Source organism: Gasterosteus aculeatus, chromosome 6 (genome assembly GCF_964276395.1).
Source record: "Gasterosteus aculeatus chromosome 6, fGasAcu3.hap1.1, whole genome shotgun sequence".
NCBI lineage: Eukaryota > Metazoa > Chordata > Actinopteri > Perciformes > Gasterosteidae > Gasterosteus > Gasterosteus aculeatus.
Genome location: NC_135693.1, coordinates 10381779 through 10395165, shown reverse-complemented (window position 1 = coordinate 10395165; position 13387 = coordinate 10381779). Strand labels below are relative to the sequence as shown.

Genomic DNA, 13387 nt, shown 5'->3' with positions numbered 1-13387 from the left:
TTGGGTCTCTGTACTGGCCTTTTTTTATACGACGAATGGGAAAAAATGCAGATGAGCCCGAAGTTATTGACAGAAACCAGGTCATCGGCCATGACAAATAGGGAAAGGACGCATGTGGTCATGGTGAATTAAAAGCAGTTACAGTATCAACAGTGAAATAGTATTCTGCCCCAGCTGTCCCTGTGACACATTCAGTGACACGGGGACAAATGAGAGGTAAAACTCATGTATTTGTACTAGGCAGGGCCCATCACGGTATACACAACCGTCTGTCAATTTAACATCATTTTGCATGTTTTTGAATTCAACAACCCTGCTGTGTTGACAGCTCAAACAATTTGATCATACAGGTTAAAAGGGTGTATGTGATATGGCCCCGAGTTGTTGTCCACTGAATTCAAAATAGAGAAAGTTGCAGCTCATTATCTTCCTCGCTATTTATTTATCTAATTGCCCTAGAGAACTAAATTTGAGCTTGACTTTAATACAAACGGTGATGGGAAAAACACATCAAAATGTATTTTGATACAAAAGAAATCCCCAAAAATAAAATCTCCAGAGCGTTTGATAAACAGTATGAATATGGCATGAGAAAATAGCTAATATCCGCATTGTAATCTGCCTTTAGGCTTCATACAATCCGATGTGTTTCTCCCATTTCATTGAGAGGGGTGGATCACTGAGGTGAGTGGCTCACAGATCACCGCAATCCGCCGTGTGGAACATGTGGACGCGCAGGAGGACGCAGCAGAAACCAGCGTCTCCCCGACGAGGTCCGTGAGCCACCGCGTCTCTTCTTCTTCCATCTGCAACCCCGCGGGTGAAGGCACTCTCATTTCCAGCAGCTCGGAGGATGTCTGGGGCAACTGGGAATTTGGATTGCGAGGAGTGTTTGTCTTCGGCACAAGTGGCCGACAGCGCGGAGTCACAACCGCACCCCGTGGTGGACGATGACGATGAACTTCTGAGATACATCTGGACGGAGTACTTACACCCCAAGCAGTATGAATGGGTCCTCATCGTGGCTTACATCCTTGTCTTTTGCGTCTCACTCATCGGAAACTCCTTGGGTGAGTTTTAGCTCATATTTAAAATGTATTCTGTTCTCGCGTAATCTTTGCGCTTCTTACACTTTCCACAACTTTTTTTTGAATGTGCACGAGGATTGTGCTTCGGGGTTAAAATAGCGTGATGCCACAATGGAAAAAAAAAAAAAGTAGTCCAGATTTTCTTTTGATGTTCTCTTGAACATCAATGCGGCTGCAGAATTTGAAGGAAGATGCATTGGAGCGCGTGCGCGTCTAAGCGCAGCTCGAATACTCCGGATTGGAAAACCACGGACGTGTTTGAAGATACAGATTGTGGAAATGATGGATCACTTATTTCTCACTGTGGAGTGGTGGAAAAGGCTCTCTGAGCAATAAATTGGTGGAAACAATTGTGGGGCACAGATTGGCGTCGTAATTCACAATGCTGTCATTTCTGTCTCAATTTCATCTACTCTGTTTTATATTCTGATGTATTTGCATTGACCTTGACCATTGATTACATTTCCAATACATGTGAGAGATTCCATGCAGCACTCTGAAGCGTTCGAGCTTTAGGGATGCAGTCTCACGCTGAGGAGGCATTTATTCATTAACTTCTTAAACGCTGACTGATACGATGTCTCTGACAATGGCGTCAGAATGCTTTTCCATGTTTTAACAGCAAAGAAAGTTACTTGCATGGCTTGTAATGGAAGCCAAATTAGTGTGATGAGCTACAGCGGGTCCACCCAACATTTGGGAGGGAATAGATATTTTATTTGATCCTGTGGGAAAATTGGCTCAAGTGTTATTCTCAAAAAGGCCAATTGTTCAAGAAATTGATCGCAGCGTAGCGAAATGTAACTTAAATGAAGGCACAAACAATAGACAATCTCAGAGTCCAATGTGATCAATCAATTATAATCCTAACATGTTAATCAACCAAGCAATTAAGGAAATAATTGAATGTAATTGTGTGGCAGATAGACCCTATTTTGATATTCTGGACGTGTGTATTAATTGAATACATCTGCCTTAAAGCACAGTCATCATTACATCAATGATGTTGGTGTGCTCAAAGTGCACACCAGTTATGAGAGAACTGGAGTCGCTGCCCATCCTTTTGTACAGGTGGGTGAAGACTTAAACATATGGACCGCAATAATGAATTTGTGTTCTAATTCTATTTCTATCCACCTCTTTTGTATAGCCCAAAATTCATAAATTTGCTTTAGAAGGCTTTACATTCTTTACACATGCAACATCCTCTGGCCTGGAAGCCTCACATGGGCACAGGAAGAACTGGGATGGACAGAGTGCGAATAGATGCGTAGACAACATAGAAGATGTACAATACGTTCAATGCATATATCAGAAATTATTCAAATATTGGTAGTAGGAAGCCAACTAATTATTCAAAATTACTACTTATAATGACAGCTGTAGTAGATGTAGTGGACCAACAAAGTCAACAACGCTAGTAAACGTGTCAGCAATAGTAATGTGACTACTACTAATAATGACAGCAGCAGCTGTCAGGCAGGACCACTGCAGGAGCAACCACCTTCCAAATATAACCTCCACCCACAGACATCTGTGAGGAGAGAAATCACAGAGAAATTCAGTGATGTGCGTTTATGATGACAGGAATAGTGACGTTTCAGATGAGAAAGCTGTATTGGGTTCTGTTAGATATTTATGAATACTCATTTGGATTCCCTACCCTACTTATATTGTGTAAACCATTTGGATATGATCAACATAGCTAACCCAAATTATATACTATTTGTTAATTAAAAAAAACATCAGATTTAAAAATGCGAAAAAAACGTACTATATAATGTTAAATTGTTTTCTTTTTCTAAACAGCATGCATATTATCAACACATCTAATTTCTGACCATATAAAATAAAGCTTTAAAGTCCGCAGCACTGCAGAATAGATCTTGAAAATGATTCACAGTTAACGGTTTAACATTTGCTGATTATCCAAAAAGTATTTGTAATCCAAACAATTGCGATAATAAAAAGTGTATATATTGAGTGGGAAAATCTTTTGGGTATTATTCTAAAGAAACATTTGTCAGAATCTTTAATTCGTTCCCTATTTGTACCTGTTTGCAAAGCCATTCAGTAAGATACAGTCTTAAGTCACTGCTCAATGACAGACGTTAGTTTTACGAGGGGTTTTTGCATTGATGGAACTGTTGACGAGGATCTAGACTCCGTCTCTTACAAAATGACCCCTTCTATTAATTCAACCCAGTCTCACAGCAAAACGTGTAATCGCTACGTTGTGGTAATCTCACACTTTTGGGGAGAAAGCGTGAGAATACAACGTTTTAGTTGCAACTAGGTCATGTGACTATCAACTTTTAAATTGAATGGGCTGAAATAAAACGTAGTATTGTCACGATTTTGGGGATTAAGCGTGAGAATACGACGGTCCACAACGTAGGTATCACACGTTTTGCTGTGAGACTGGGTTGATTAATTACTATGTAAATCAAGGGTTTACATCACCAGGTGTCCTCTAAAATCCAAAGCTTTCAGACGACGCTATTGCAGGCGATGACTTGATGTCTGATTAAATCTTTTTTTCAGCATCTCTTTTAACTAAATGTTGAAAGAGTTGGTTATGTATTTCAGGAGAAAGAAGGAGATGGTCTCCACAGCAACCAAGGACATTAAGGATCAGCAGATATCTTGCGGTCTACCTGGACAGAAAATTAAACTGTGAAAAGAACGCCGGTGCCATATTTAAAGGCTCAGTCAAGAACTTTATTCCGCTGCTTCACTGGAGATCGGATCAATGAGATGGTCAGAAAAGCTTGCTCGGTGATTGGCCGTACCCCAGACTCACTACAGGTCACTGTAGAAAATAGAACAAAGGCGAGTGATTCTGTTGAAGATCATCCATTTAACTGTTTTCAAAAGACTCCGAAGCTCATTCAGTGAGCTGCTCATATTTTAGTGAACTTTCTACTGAACAGATCAGAAGGTCCGCCGTTCCAGCATCAGTCACATTGTTTGATGAACATCTTTGAACGTAGTTTTTAGATTTAGATATTTGAAGGTTTGGCAGCAGTGTTTGGCAGCAGTGGTTGGCAATCTTATTACAAACCACCACTCAGATATCAACTTCAACAACACAGCCAATTTAGTGGGAGTAAGCTTGGAAAACCTGCAGGTTCATGAAAGCGGAAAACAAATCTCCAACCAACAAACCTTTGTTGCACTTTACTGAAAGAAAACACATCTGCACATCTTTGTTTTCTTTATGCATAACACTCTGACCTGCTCTTGTACGGCATGATGCAATCAACTATCCACCATTGGAATGACTAATGCCACCTGCATTGAGATGATTGTCTTTACTGTTGCTAAGTGGATTTGACAATTAAAACAACAGCATGCATCTGCAACCTTGAAGCCCAAGGACTTCTTTTCTTAATGAACATGGCGCAAAAAGTAAGGACATTTGCGTTTGGTAGATTATTTCATTGTTGTAACAATGCTACTTAGCAATAAAAGTCACACCGTTGGAAAAACCTGTTTATTTCCCTTTTTAAATGAAGCCGTTGATGTAAATTGTCTCCGCTTATTCTGCAATTGACTCCTGCTTGGTTTTGTTTGATAGATTGGATGATTGAAGTCTCAGGGAAACAAGACACATTGGAAATTTAACAATTTATTTATTTAACAAACAGGAGCCTCAGTAGTCTGTGGAGGAACGATTCGCAGCCGTAGCAGCCTGGTACCTCCTCCTCATGCTGGTGGAATTGCATCCTGTTTTTCCAAAAGCATTTGTCACCCAGGCTGATCCCGAAAGTGTCCAATGGGGTTAAGGTCATGGCTGCTGGCAGACCTGTATATCTCTGATAAGCGCCACTCTGTGGGGGGCGAGCGTTGGCGTCTTGGGGGGATAGAGTTTGATCCCAGACTGTGGCAATGTGAGATTGTAACTGGTTGCAGTATTTCATTTCCTCCCCTCGTCATCACACTGCCTCCTCCAAAATGTTGGGTGCAGCAATCAGTGTGGCATTCTGCGCATCTTCTCCACACTTTGACCTTTTAAACCAATTGCCGTTTGATTCGAATCTGCACTCGTCGCTGAAACGTAAATTTAAACTGTACGTGTCTAAACTATATTGAATGAACACTTTGTAGTGCGCAGGCTAAATAGCGATGAAGGACACAGTCGCACAGTAATTTCGTTAAGTCAACAATACCAGACGATAGCACACCTGTGCATGTACACGATAGTCCTACTTCTTAGTCACAGTAAAAATAAAATCCTATAGGCTTAAGTAAGATGGCATAATACGTATACACAAATTCCAGAAAATGCATCCAGGAAAGATTGCGTTGAAACAACAGCCTACTGGAGATTCCATCCGTCATCCGGGGATGACAGTGATGTGTATTTTTTTTTAAATCTGTGGTTCTGAAAGTTGAGATTTGTTCTAAAACTGTGTTGTTGTGAAAACGCCTGCAGCAGCTCGGTGCTTCAGGCAGCGCGGGGAGCTACGAAGAAGAGACAGACGAACATTGCAGACTTAGTGATTGAATCTTGGCATTGTAGAAAGTTGCCAGCGCTGATCAGATAACAGTATGCTCTGAAAAAAAATCATTTCTACTGACGTTATCTTGCCTTTTGATGTAGTATTACAGTCACAGTCTGGCCTTTTCACTGTGTTTATATAACCCACTGCTGGTCCACAGTATCCCCTCAGCGTGTTGATGTGATGCTATCACATTTGGGGCTTGAAAACCCCCCAAAAAACAAACATTAGTAAAACTAAATCTGACAGGCGTCAATGAGTATTAGTGAACACACAGAACAAAATACCCAGAGACCCACTAAAGAGTCCACTGACAGGTTGATTAAAGGGGGCAGGATTGGTGCATGGACATTTTCCTCACTCGCCTGCTCCACCTATTAACACACACTCTCTCTCCCTTTCCTTTTGGTCCTTTGATCAAATCATATCTTTCTCCTCATTCATTCTTATGAGAATTGACTCCCATCATTATGAGAATTGACTCCCATCATTATTTATTTATTAGCAGGGTTATATTCCTGAATCCGATGTTGCTTGAGTTTCCACTTCCATTCGCATATGCCAATTTTATTGATGCCTTGTGCAGCAAGTAGAAAGGAAACACAGCGGCTACCAAGAACATAATAACGATACAGATTAATAAAGACACGCCTCGTAACGGCTGGATGCAGAAGAAAAGGGCTCTTTGACGTACAGTAGCTCTTGACCACTGCGCGCATTCTATAAAAACCAGCACACATCAGCTGGGCTAAAGGGAGCACAGGCCCGTCTCTGAAATGCCACCTGTAGGGTGAAGAATTATCTGAGTCATGCGGGTCAATGATTGGTAGAGAGACACTTTACCCACCTTCTTACCCCAATTAGACTCTTTTGTCTCCTGACAGCACACTCTGCTCTACGTCCTTTTTTTAGCTCTTAGGGATTATATATTTTAACGGTAAGTCTTGTGGTGCCTGTCAGGTTAGAGCTTAGACAAAATTTTACTCAACTGCACACAGGACTCAAGTATAGATAAGAACGCATAAAAAGCAACGCTATATAATATCTTAACGATACATTTATCACGGTTGGAAGATGCTGATATATTTTATAGTCATCGGGAATTGCGAAGGAAATTGACAATTTCACCTTGGTAAACTTAAAAAAAGAACGTAAATGCTTTTAAAAACATTTACTGAAAAATGTATAATTATGTTCTTGAAAACAATAGATTTTATTTTTAACAAATTGAGCATCTTTATTCTCACCAATTTTAGTGAAATGTCTTATCAGTCGAACCAGCATTTCATTCTTGTAATCACTTGACACAGCAGTGCACGTGCAATGTGTGCAGATGAGATTCAACTGAACATCCTCAGTCATCTGAACAGTCTATTTTCAGAGCATGGATTATACATACACTGTATAATAGACTGATTACACTGTTTCAGCCACATAACAACCTTTTACACTATTTTTCAAGAGCTTGAATTTTAGAACAGCAAATATTTTAACGAAAAGAAAATGATGTATTGGTTTTATTGTATTTACTTTATCAAAGCACATTGGATGTATCTCAACATCCTCTCCCATGATATGATATGATAGATATTAACTTTTTTTTTAATTATACCTGGACACTGGACTACATATATTTCCTGTAACATTTGTGATGGAGCTGCAGAACTGTTGATAATTCTCCTCTACGAATGAGACGCTTTATAGTGACAGTCTCACTATATACGGTTACACATTAATATGTAATTGTCTGTATGTATTTCTGAATAATTCATATTTAGCCAACAGGAACAAATATGTCAACAAAACTAACATAAATTTCTAATTAAAAGTTATAATTGACAGCCTGGCTGATGAAGAGTAAAATGAATATTCATCTTTATTGAGTCCTTAAGCGGTCTTTGATGGTGCATTATTTTCAGTTTGTTTTGCAGTGGGGAAAAACCGCCACATGCGCACGGTGACAAACTACTTCATAGTGAATCTCTCCTTCGCCGACGTCTTGGTCACCATCATCTGCCTGCCTGCCAGTCTCGTGGTTGACATCACAGAGTCGTGGTTCTTTGGAAACACTCTTTGCAAAGTTGTGCCGTATCTGCAGGTAAGAGATCAAATATTATAATGAAAATATTGATGCAATCTAAAGCACTTTAGTCATAAAAAAAAGAAACATGCAAATTAGGGACATTCAGACCAGCTCTAAATAGTGAGGAGAAAAGACCTGATTGAGGAAACTAAGCAGAGCTGGCTGGGGAACAACACAAGCCAAGACTCCATTTGCGTTGTTTTACATAATTCTTTCTCTGTAAGCGGATGTAATAATAGATCTTGTTTCAAATCCCATGAGAGGTGCACTGAGTGAGACATTTGATGTCATCCCAAAGAGATTTAATGCTCTGGGATTTTTTTTATTCCATTGAAGCATCGTCCACCCTGTGCTGAAACAGCTGTCAGAAACAACTGTATGCCTCATTCATGTAAACAGAGGACCAATGCACTATGCTGCACAACCTCCCAACTCCTGCACCAGTGGTATTCAATTGATTGTTCTTATTCTTAAGTCTTACACGGACTCAATGCACAATGTAGTAATAAGGATTTCATAGATGCGACCCATGACAATTAACAGCATCCACGCAGTTTGATTTCTCTCTCAAATATATGGGACCGGATGCACACTGACGCACTCAAACTCAAAGCACACTTCTGTTTCATCATAGTTCCATCAAAATTCACTCATAGCAAACCCTTCAGAGATTGGGAAATTCTCTTACTTATCTGAAAAATGTAATGAACTTTGCTTTCCTTTGTCATATTTCCCAATTGAGCCCTTATTTGTAAGAACCACAGTCTTGAAACAGGAAAAAATAATCTGCTAATTTTGAACAGTACAACCAATGGAAGAAGGCCTGACCAGAAACAGTTCATGTTCAATGACAAGTTACAGAACACAATTTTTTTCGTTTTCACATTAGATTTTGGTTTGAGTAATAAAGACACGTACTGCTGCACATCGTGGCGCAGTGGGTAAAAGTCCTGTGTGTGTTTGACCAACCACCACTGCCAACTGTTATTTCCGGATGCAATCACTTTTTATGCTTGTTATTACACCACGTACGTTTCCACAGGGGCTGGTTGATTGCTGGGCTTCTTGCACACTCGGACTCGCACACCAGAGAAAGTAGCCTAGCAAAGTATTTCCTCTGGAGGATCATGACATAACTGATTCGCGAGGGAAATGACAAACACGTGAATTTAGCAGTCTTTTCGTAGATGCACATAATTCAATATTGTAGTAAACACAATCTTTTAAATTGCATTGTGGAGATGGACGTGCAGTGTGTTGCTTGTGATCACACTGTGCCTGAATTTTCTTTATTATCTGACCAGTTTTTCAATATAACATACAACGTAAAGGACGGCATATTAACTCTGAAGAGGCTGTGGTTAAATGTTGGTATAAATCCATCAATAAATATATACAACGTATAATGAATGATACCATCAGATGTACAAAGGGACTTATCACATTGTGCTTGGAGATTGGTCTTAATTGAGATTATTGAATATGTTGTATTGCAAAGATTGATGAAGGATGCTTTTTCATTTATGCTTTTCTCTGAAAGTATTGGAAATAATGTTTTTGTCTCTATCTAACCGGTGTGTCATGTATTTCTTTCTTTCCAGACTATCTCTGTTTCTGTATCAGTCCTAACGCTGAGTTGCATTGCCCAAGACCGTTGGTACGCTATCTGCCACCCGCTGATGTTCAAGAGCACAGCCAAGAGGGCTCGCAAGAGTATAGTTGTCATCTGGGTCGTATCGTGCATCATCATGATCCCTCAGGCCGTTGTGATGGAGTGCAGCAGCCTGGTGCCACAATTAGTAAACAAGACCAGCCTGTTCACAGTCTGTGATGAACATTGGGGAGGTTAGTTCTCACAAATTAACAAAGCTTGAACTAAGACCGAAAAGTAGACTTTCACTTAAATTAGCTTTTTGTTTTTCACAGGGATGCGACTCTCAATGGCATATTATTTACCCTGTGACCTGAAAGCTTTGTTTGTGTTTAATGCCATTTAGCCTCTTTTTTTAAATCCAAATTATGGGAGCAGAGCACCAAGAAAAAATCCTGAAATGTAGCTGTGCTGCAGTAAGAGTGATATTTAATACAGAGATTATGGGAAGGAGGAGTTTTTATCAACGCTCAAATCAAAATCACAAGAGCAAATTAAACTGTCCTGTCCTCTCCGGTTCATTGGTATTAGTAAATTACACAATTTTAGTCTTTTTTTAACATGTAAAGCTTGTTCTTTTTTATCTCACTATTATCATTTCCTTTGACGTTCTTACGACAATGAATGTCATGAGAACGTTTAAGATGTTCTCATGACATTCATTGATTTATGAATGTTTTAAACCGACCTACATTTATGATAATATGACCCCTCATGACATTTTATCACTTACTAATGCTTTTCAATGTCCTTTTAAAACATACAAGGACTTTGTATACTGTGACCTTTCATAAGATAAAATTATTCATTCTCTTATTTTATTTTCCTTGTGAAGTAGATAGAATCAATGGTTTGGATTCGAGCATATATTTTCTTCTAGCTGCTCTCAACTATGTCACATGGTAGCACATCCAGGTTGGAGGACTTTAAATTACATGGTTTCAAACCGTTAATAATGATAAATTGTTTTGTTAATTTGTTAAAGTCGATTTGCTTGCAAGCTTGTTCGTGCCAGCAGAGCTTGTTGAGAGATGGTGAATGGCAAGTGGAGGTATAAAATCAATATAATTATATTATGTCACTTTTTTTTTACCCATTTCACTTTCTGTACTTGTTACAGACTTCTTTTATGAATTGTAGATTGCTTTTTGAGGGCATGCAGAATGCAGCAGGCAGTCAGTCAACAGTTTGAGAAACTTTCAAAAAACTAAACTAAACTTATTGAATAACATCTCCTATATTTTATTCATTGTATTCTATTCACGGTTTAGCAATCTTTTGTCACTGTAGGCCAGCTTCTGATTGCACAATATTTTCTGTGAACAACTTTCCCAAATAAACTAAAGCATAAACTGAGTTGTAAATATGTGTTAACCGCTGCAGGTAATGACGAAAATATAGAATATGATTCCCATCAATAATCACTGCATGGTGTGCTCTGAATAAATGTGTGAGTGGCACATCTACCGCCACGTCAGGCAAAGCAACAATAACTGAGGGTCGTGAATCTCGATCACTTTCCAATTTTCAATCAAATTTCTTCTTTCTTTTGACAGCTGAGATCTACCCGAAGGTGTATCACACCTGTTTCTTCATTGTCACGTACATTGCACCCTTATGCCTCATGGTTCTGGCGTACATCCAGATATGTCACAAGCTGTGGTGTCAACCGGTAGGTATTCCAGCGCTTCACAATTTGAACGCCGGCTCTCACAAAGCCAAGTTTTCAGCGAGTGATGCAGGTCCCCGTTTAATCGACAGATTCCCGGAAACACATCAGTTTTGCAGAGAAAGTGGAGGTCCATTCAATGCTCAGCTCCGGCTGTGGGAGAGGCCGCGAGGGTCAGAACCAGCACAGTGTGTGCTGAGATCAAACAGGTCAGAGCCAGACGCAAGACCGCCCGCATGCTGATGGTGGTGCTCTTTGTTTTCGCCGTGTGCTACCTGCCAATCAGCGTGCTCAACGTCATGAAAAGGTAAAAACATCTCAAGCTCGGCTGATCCAAGGATCAAAAGCTAGTCAAATTAAAATGATAGACGGGATTTACATTTTCTATTTATTTGTTATGTTAGAAGCTTACTGTGGCAGTTCCATGTTCAATAATGGCTGTATTTAGTGCTGAATATTTGCTTGTTTTAGTAATGCTCAATGTGAATTAATTTGAATACTAAAACAAATATCTTACACTTTTCCTGCAGAGTCTTTGGGACTTTCAAGAAAACAGATGACAGAGAAACAGTGTACGCATGGTTCACCTTCTCACATTGGCTCATCTACGCCAACAGTGCAGCAAATCCCATCATCTACAACTTCCTCAGTGGTACGTGTGTCTTAATGTGGGCCCGTCTGGTGGACGGCTGGCCTCAACAATGCAGTTTATTGGCTTAAATTGAACATTTTGATCATATATTGTATCGCATGTATTGTTATTTTACTTAAGAAGACATTTTTTCAGCAGTTTCTTCTCTGAAAAGGATACAAAAGTGTCAAAACGATGTATAAAAGATATTGCAGATATTTCTCTCGCCAAACCCCGTGATACCAAACAAGGCAAAATTTGTCTCTATGTGTTTTTTTACCAGGGAAGTTCCGTGGGGAGTTCAAAGCAGCCTTTTCCTGCCACGGAGAAAACCAAACTGAGAGGAAGAGGCCGAGAGCGAGTACAGACAGTCGGAAGTCACTGTCAACTCAAGTCAACATGGACAACGTCTCACGCATATCCGATCAGATTGTCTAATCACATCATCTACGTGGGGCGTTGAACCTACACATTCATCATTAAGGTGGACATTAAAATGTTTAAAACTATGACAAAATAAATTTGAGGAAACGTCTCAAAATTAGAGTTTTATGTTGGATTTCACTCTGAGCTCTTGAGAACCAATCGTCCACCCAGGACGTAGCAATCACGTCATTCACAGAGACATTTATTCATTATCTAATGACACCAGATGAATGGTAGGATTAAATAGCTGATATGAATTGATTTTAGGTTAAGTGAGATCATTTTGGCTGCACATGAAAACATTTCTTGTATTGTAAATTATATATTTTGTCTGTATGACTTTGATATTTATTCATGTACAGTATATATGTGGTGATTTTCTGTTTTTGTTGTTATTTACTTTACAACGAAAGGGGGGGCGGGGGGGTGCAGAAGCTGATCTGTTTTTTAACTAATCCTATTTCAAGTCTGTCTACCTCATTAACAGTCCACCAGTCAGTCTGTAGGTCCAAACCAAAATGGTCCATTCAAAAGTTTTCTTTGAAATGTGCAGTCACGTCTCCGGACCGCTTCAGAGCCCAGGCCTCAGTCCTGTCGCAAAGATATTGGTAGTCGTGACGACCAATAATTTGTATAATAATATCAGACTACACTAAACATCTTCAAGAAAAGTAAAAAAAAAGTTATTTTGCGTCACGTTAACCGATGGAATTTAACAGAACTCCAGAATATGTTTGGATATTCATCCACCTGCGCAAAATTGCATCTTGCCAATGACACGTGAGAACTATACAGTTCTGGTCTTAATCAAGTTAGAGGCTTTTTGGGTTAAAAAAAAAGGCCGACGGGAGGGGGCAGGGGGCGGAACAGTACGGCCCCGGAGAGCGGAGCGCTTAACAAACGGTTCATAAGAGGAAGGAAATATACGTTTTATATATTTTCTGCTGTATATTGGGGGGAGGACAGATTGGTATTTTCTCAATATTGGGGGGGACCCCCCCACAGGATGCGTGGTCACGCCCATGACCTTAATACATTTATGCTTAGCAAAAACCTAACATATTAATCTCTTAGAATAAAAGATTAACTTTCACAGTTGCTAAAAAAATCCTGCTGTGAATCTTGACCAACTTCTTTAAGCTCCTGAGGACAACCAACTCAGTCAGTTAACTGCCAGGAAGCAGCTGGGGGTTGAAGTTCTTTCTAGAATACGTAACAAGCAATGCTTTTTCAAATCATCCTTCAACATTCATTCAGGAACATGTTTCTCTTTCTTTATAATTGTTACTCATAAGAAAAAGGATTGTGAAATTCAAGCACACTTTGGTTGGTTG

General features: G+C 39.6%; 1 protein-coding gene across 2 annotated transcripts; it reads left to right on the top strand.

The window, feature by feature from the left end:
* The first annotated feature begins 690 nt into the window (after positions 1 to 690).
* Positions 691 to 12434, top strand: hcrtr2 (hypocretin (orexin) receptor 2). 2 transcript variants are annotated; one of them, XM_040177847.2, is made up of 7 exons: positions 691 to 1070; positions 7513 to 7691; positions 9278 to 9521; positions 10884 to 10999; positions 11089 to 11303; positions 11527 to 11648; positions 11911 to 12434. In XM_040177847.2, the coding sequence occupies exons 1-7, from the start codon at positions 854 to 856 to the stop codon at positions 12063 to 12065; spliced, it is 1248 nt and encodes a 415-aa protein (XP_040033781.1). In that variant the 5' UTR covers positions 691 to 853; the 3' UTR covers positions 12066 to 12434. The 2 variants fall into 2 exon arrangements, with proteins under 2 accessions (XP_040033781.1, XP_040033782.1); XM_040177848.2 differs by having other exon boundaries at positions 708 to 1070; positions 7525 to 7691.
* Positions 12435 to 13387: the final 953 nt, after the last annotated feature.

What these genes read in the sequence shown, in the direction of transcription:
- hcrtr2 (XM_040177847.2), top strand. Translation starts at nt 854, where the DNA reads ATGTCTGGGGCAACTGGGAATTTGGATTGCGAGGAGTGTTTGTCTTCG. An exon ending in GTGCTCAACGTCATGAAAAG is followed by an intron (nt 11,304 to 11,526) that starts GTAAAAACATCT and finishes CTTTTCCTGCAG; the next exon opens with AGTCTTTGGGACTTTCAAGA. An exon ending in CATCTACAACTTCCTCAGTG is followed by an intron (nt 11,649 to 11,910) that starts GTACGTGTGTCT and finishes TTTTTTTACCAG; the next exon opens with GGAAGTTCCGTGGGGAGTTC.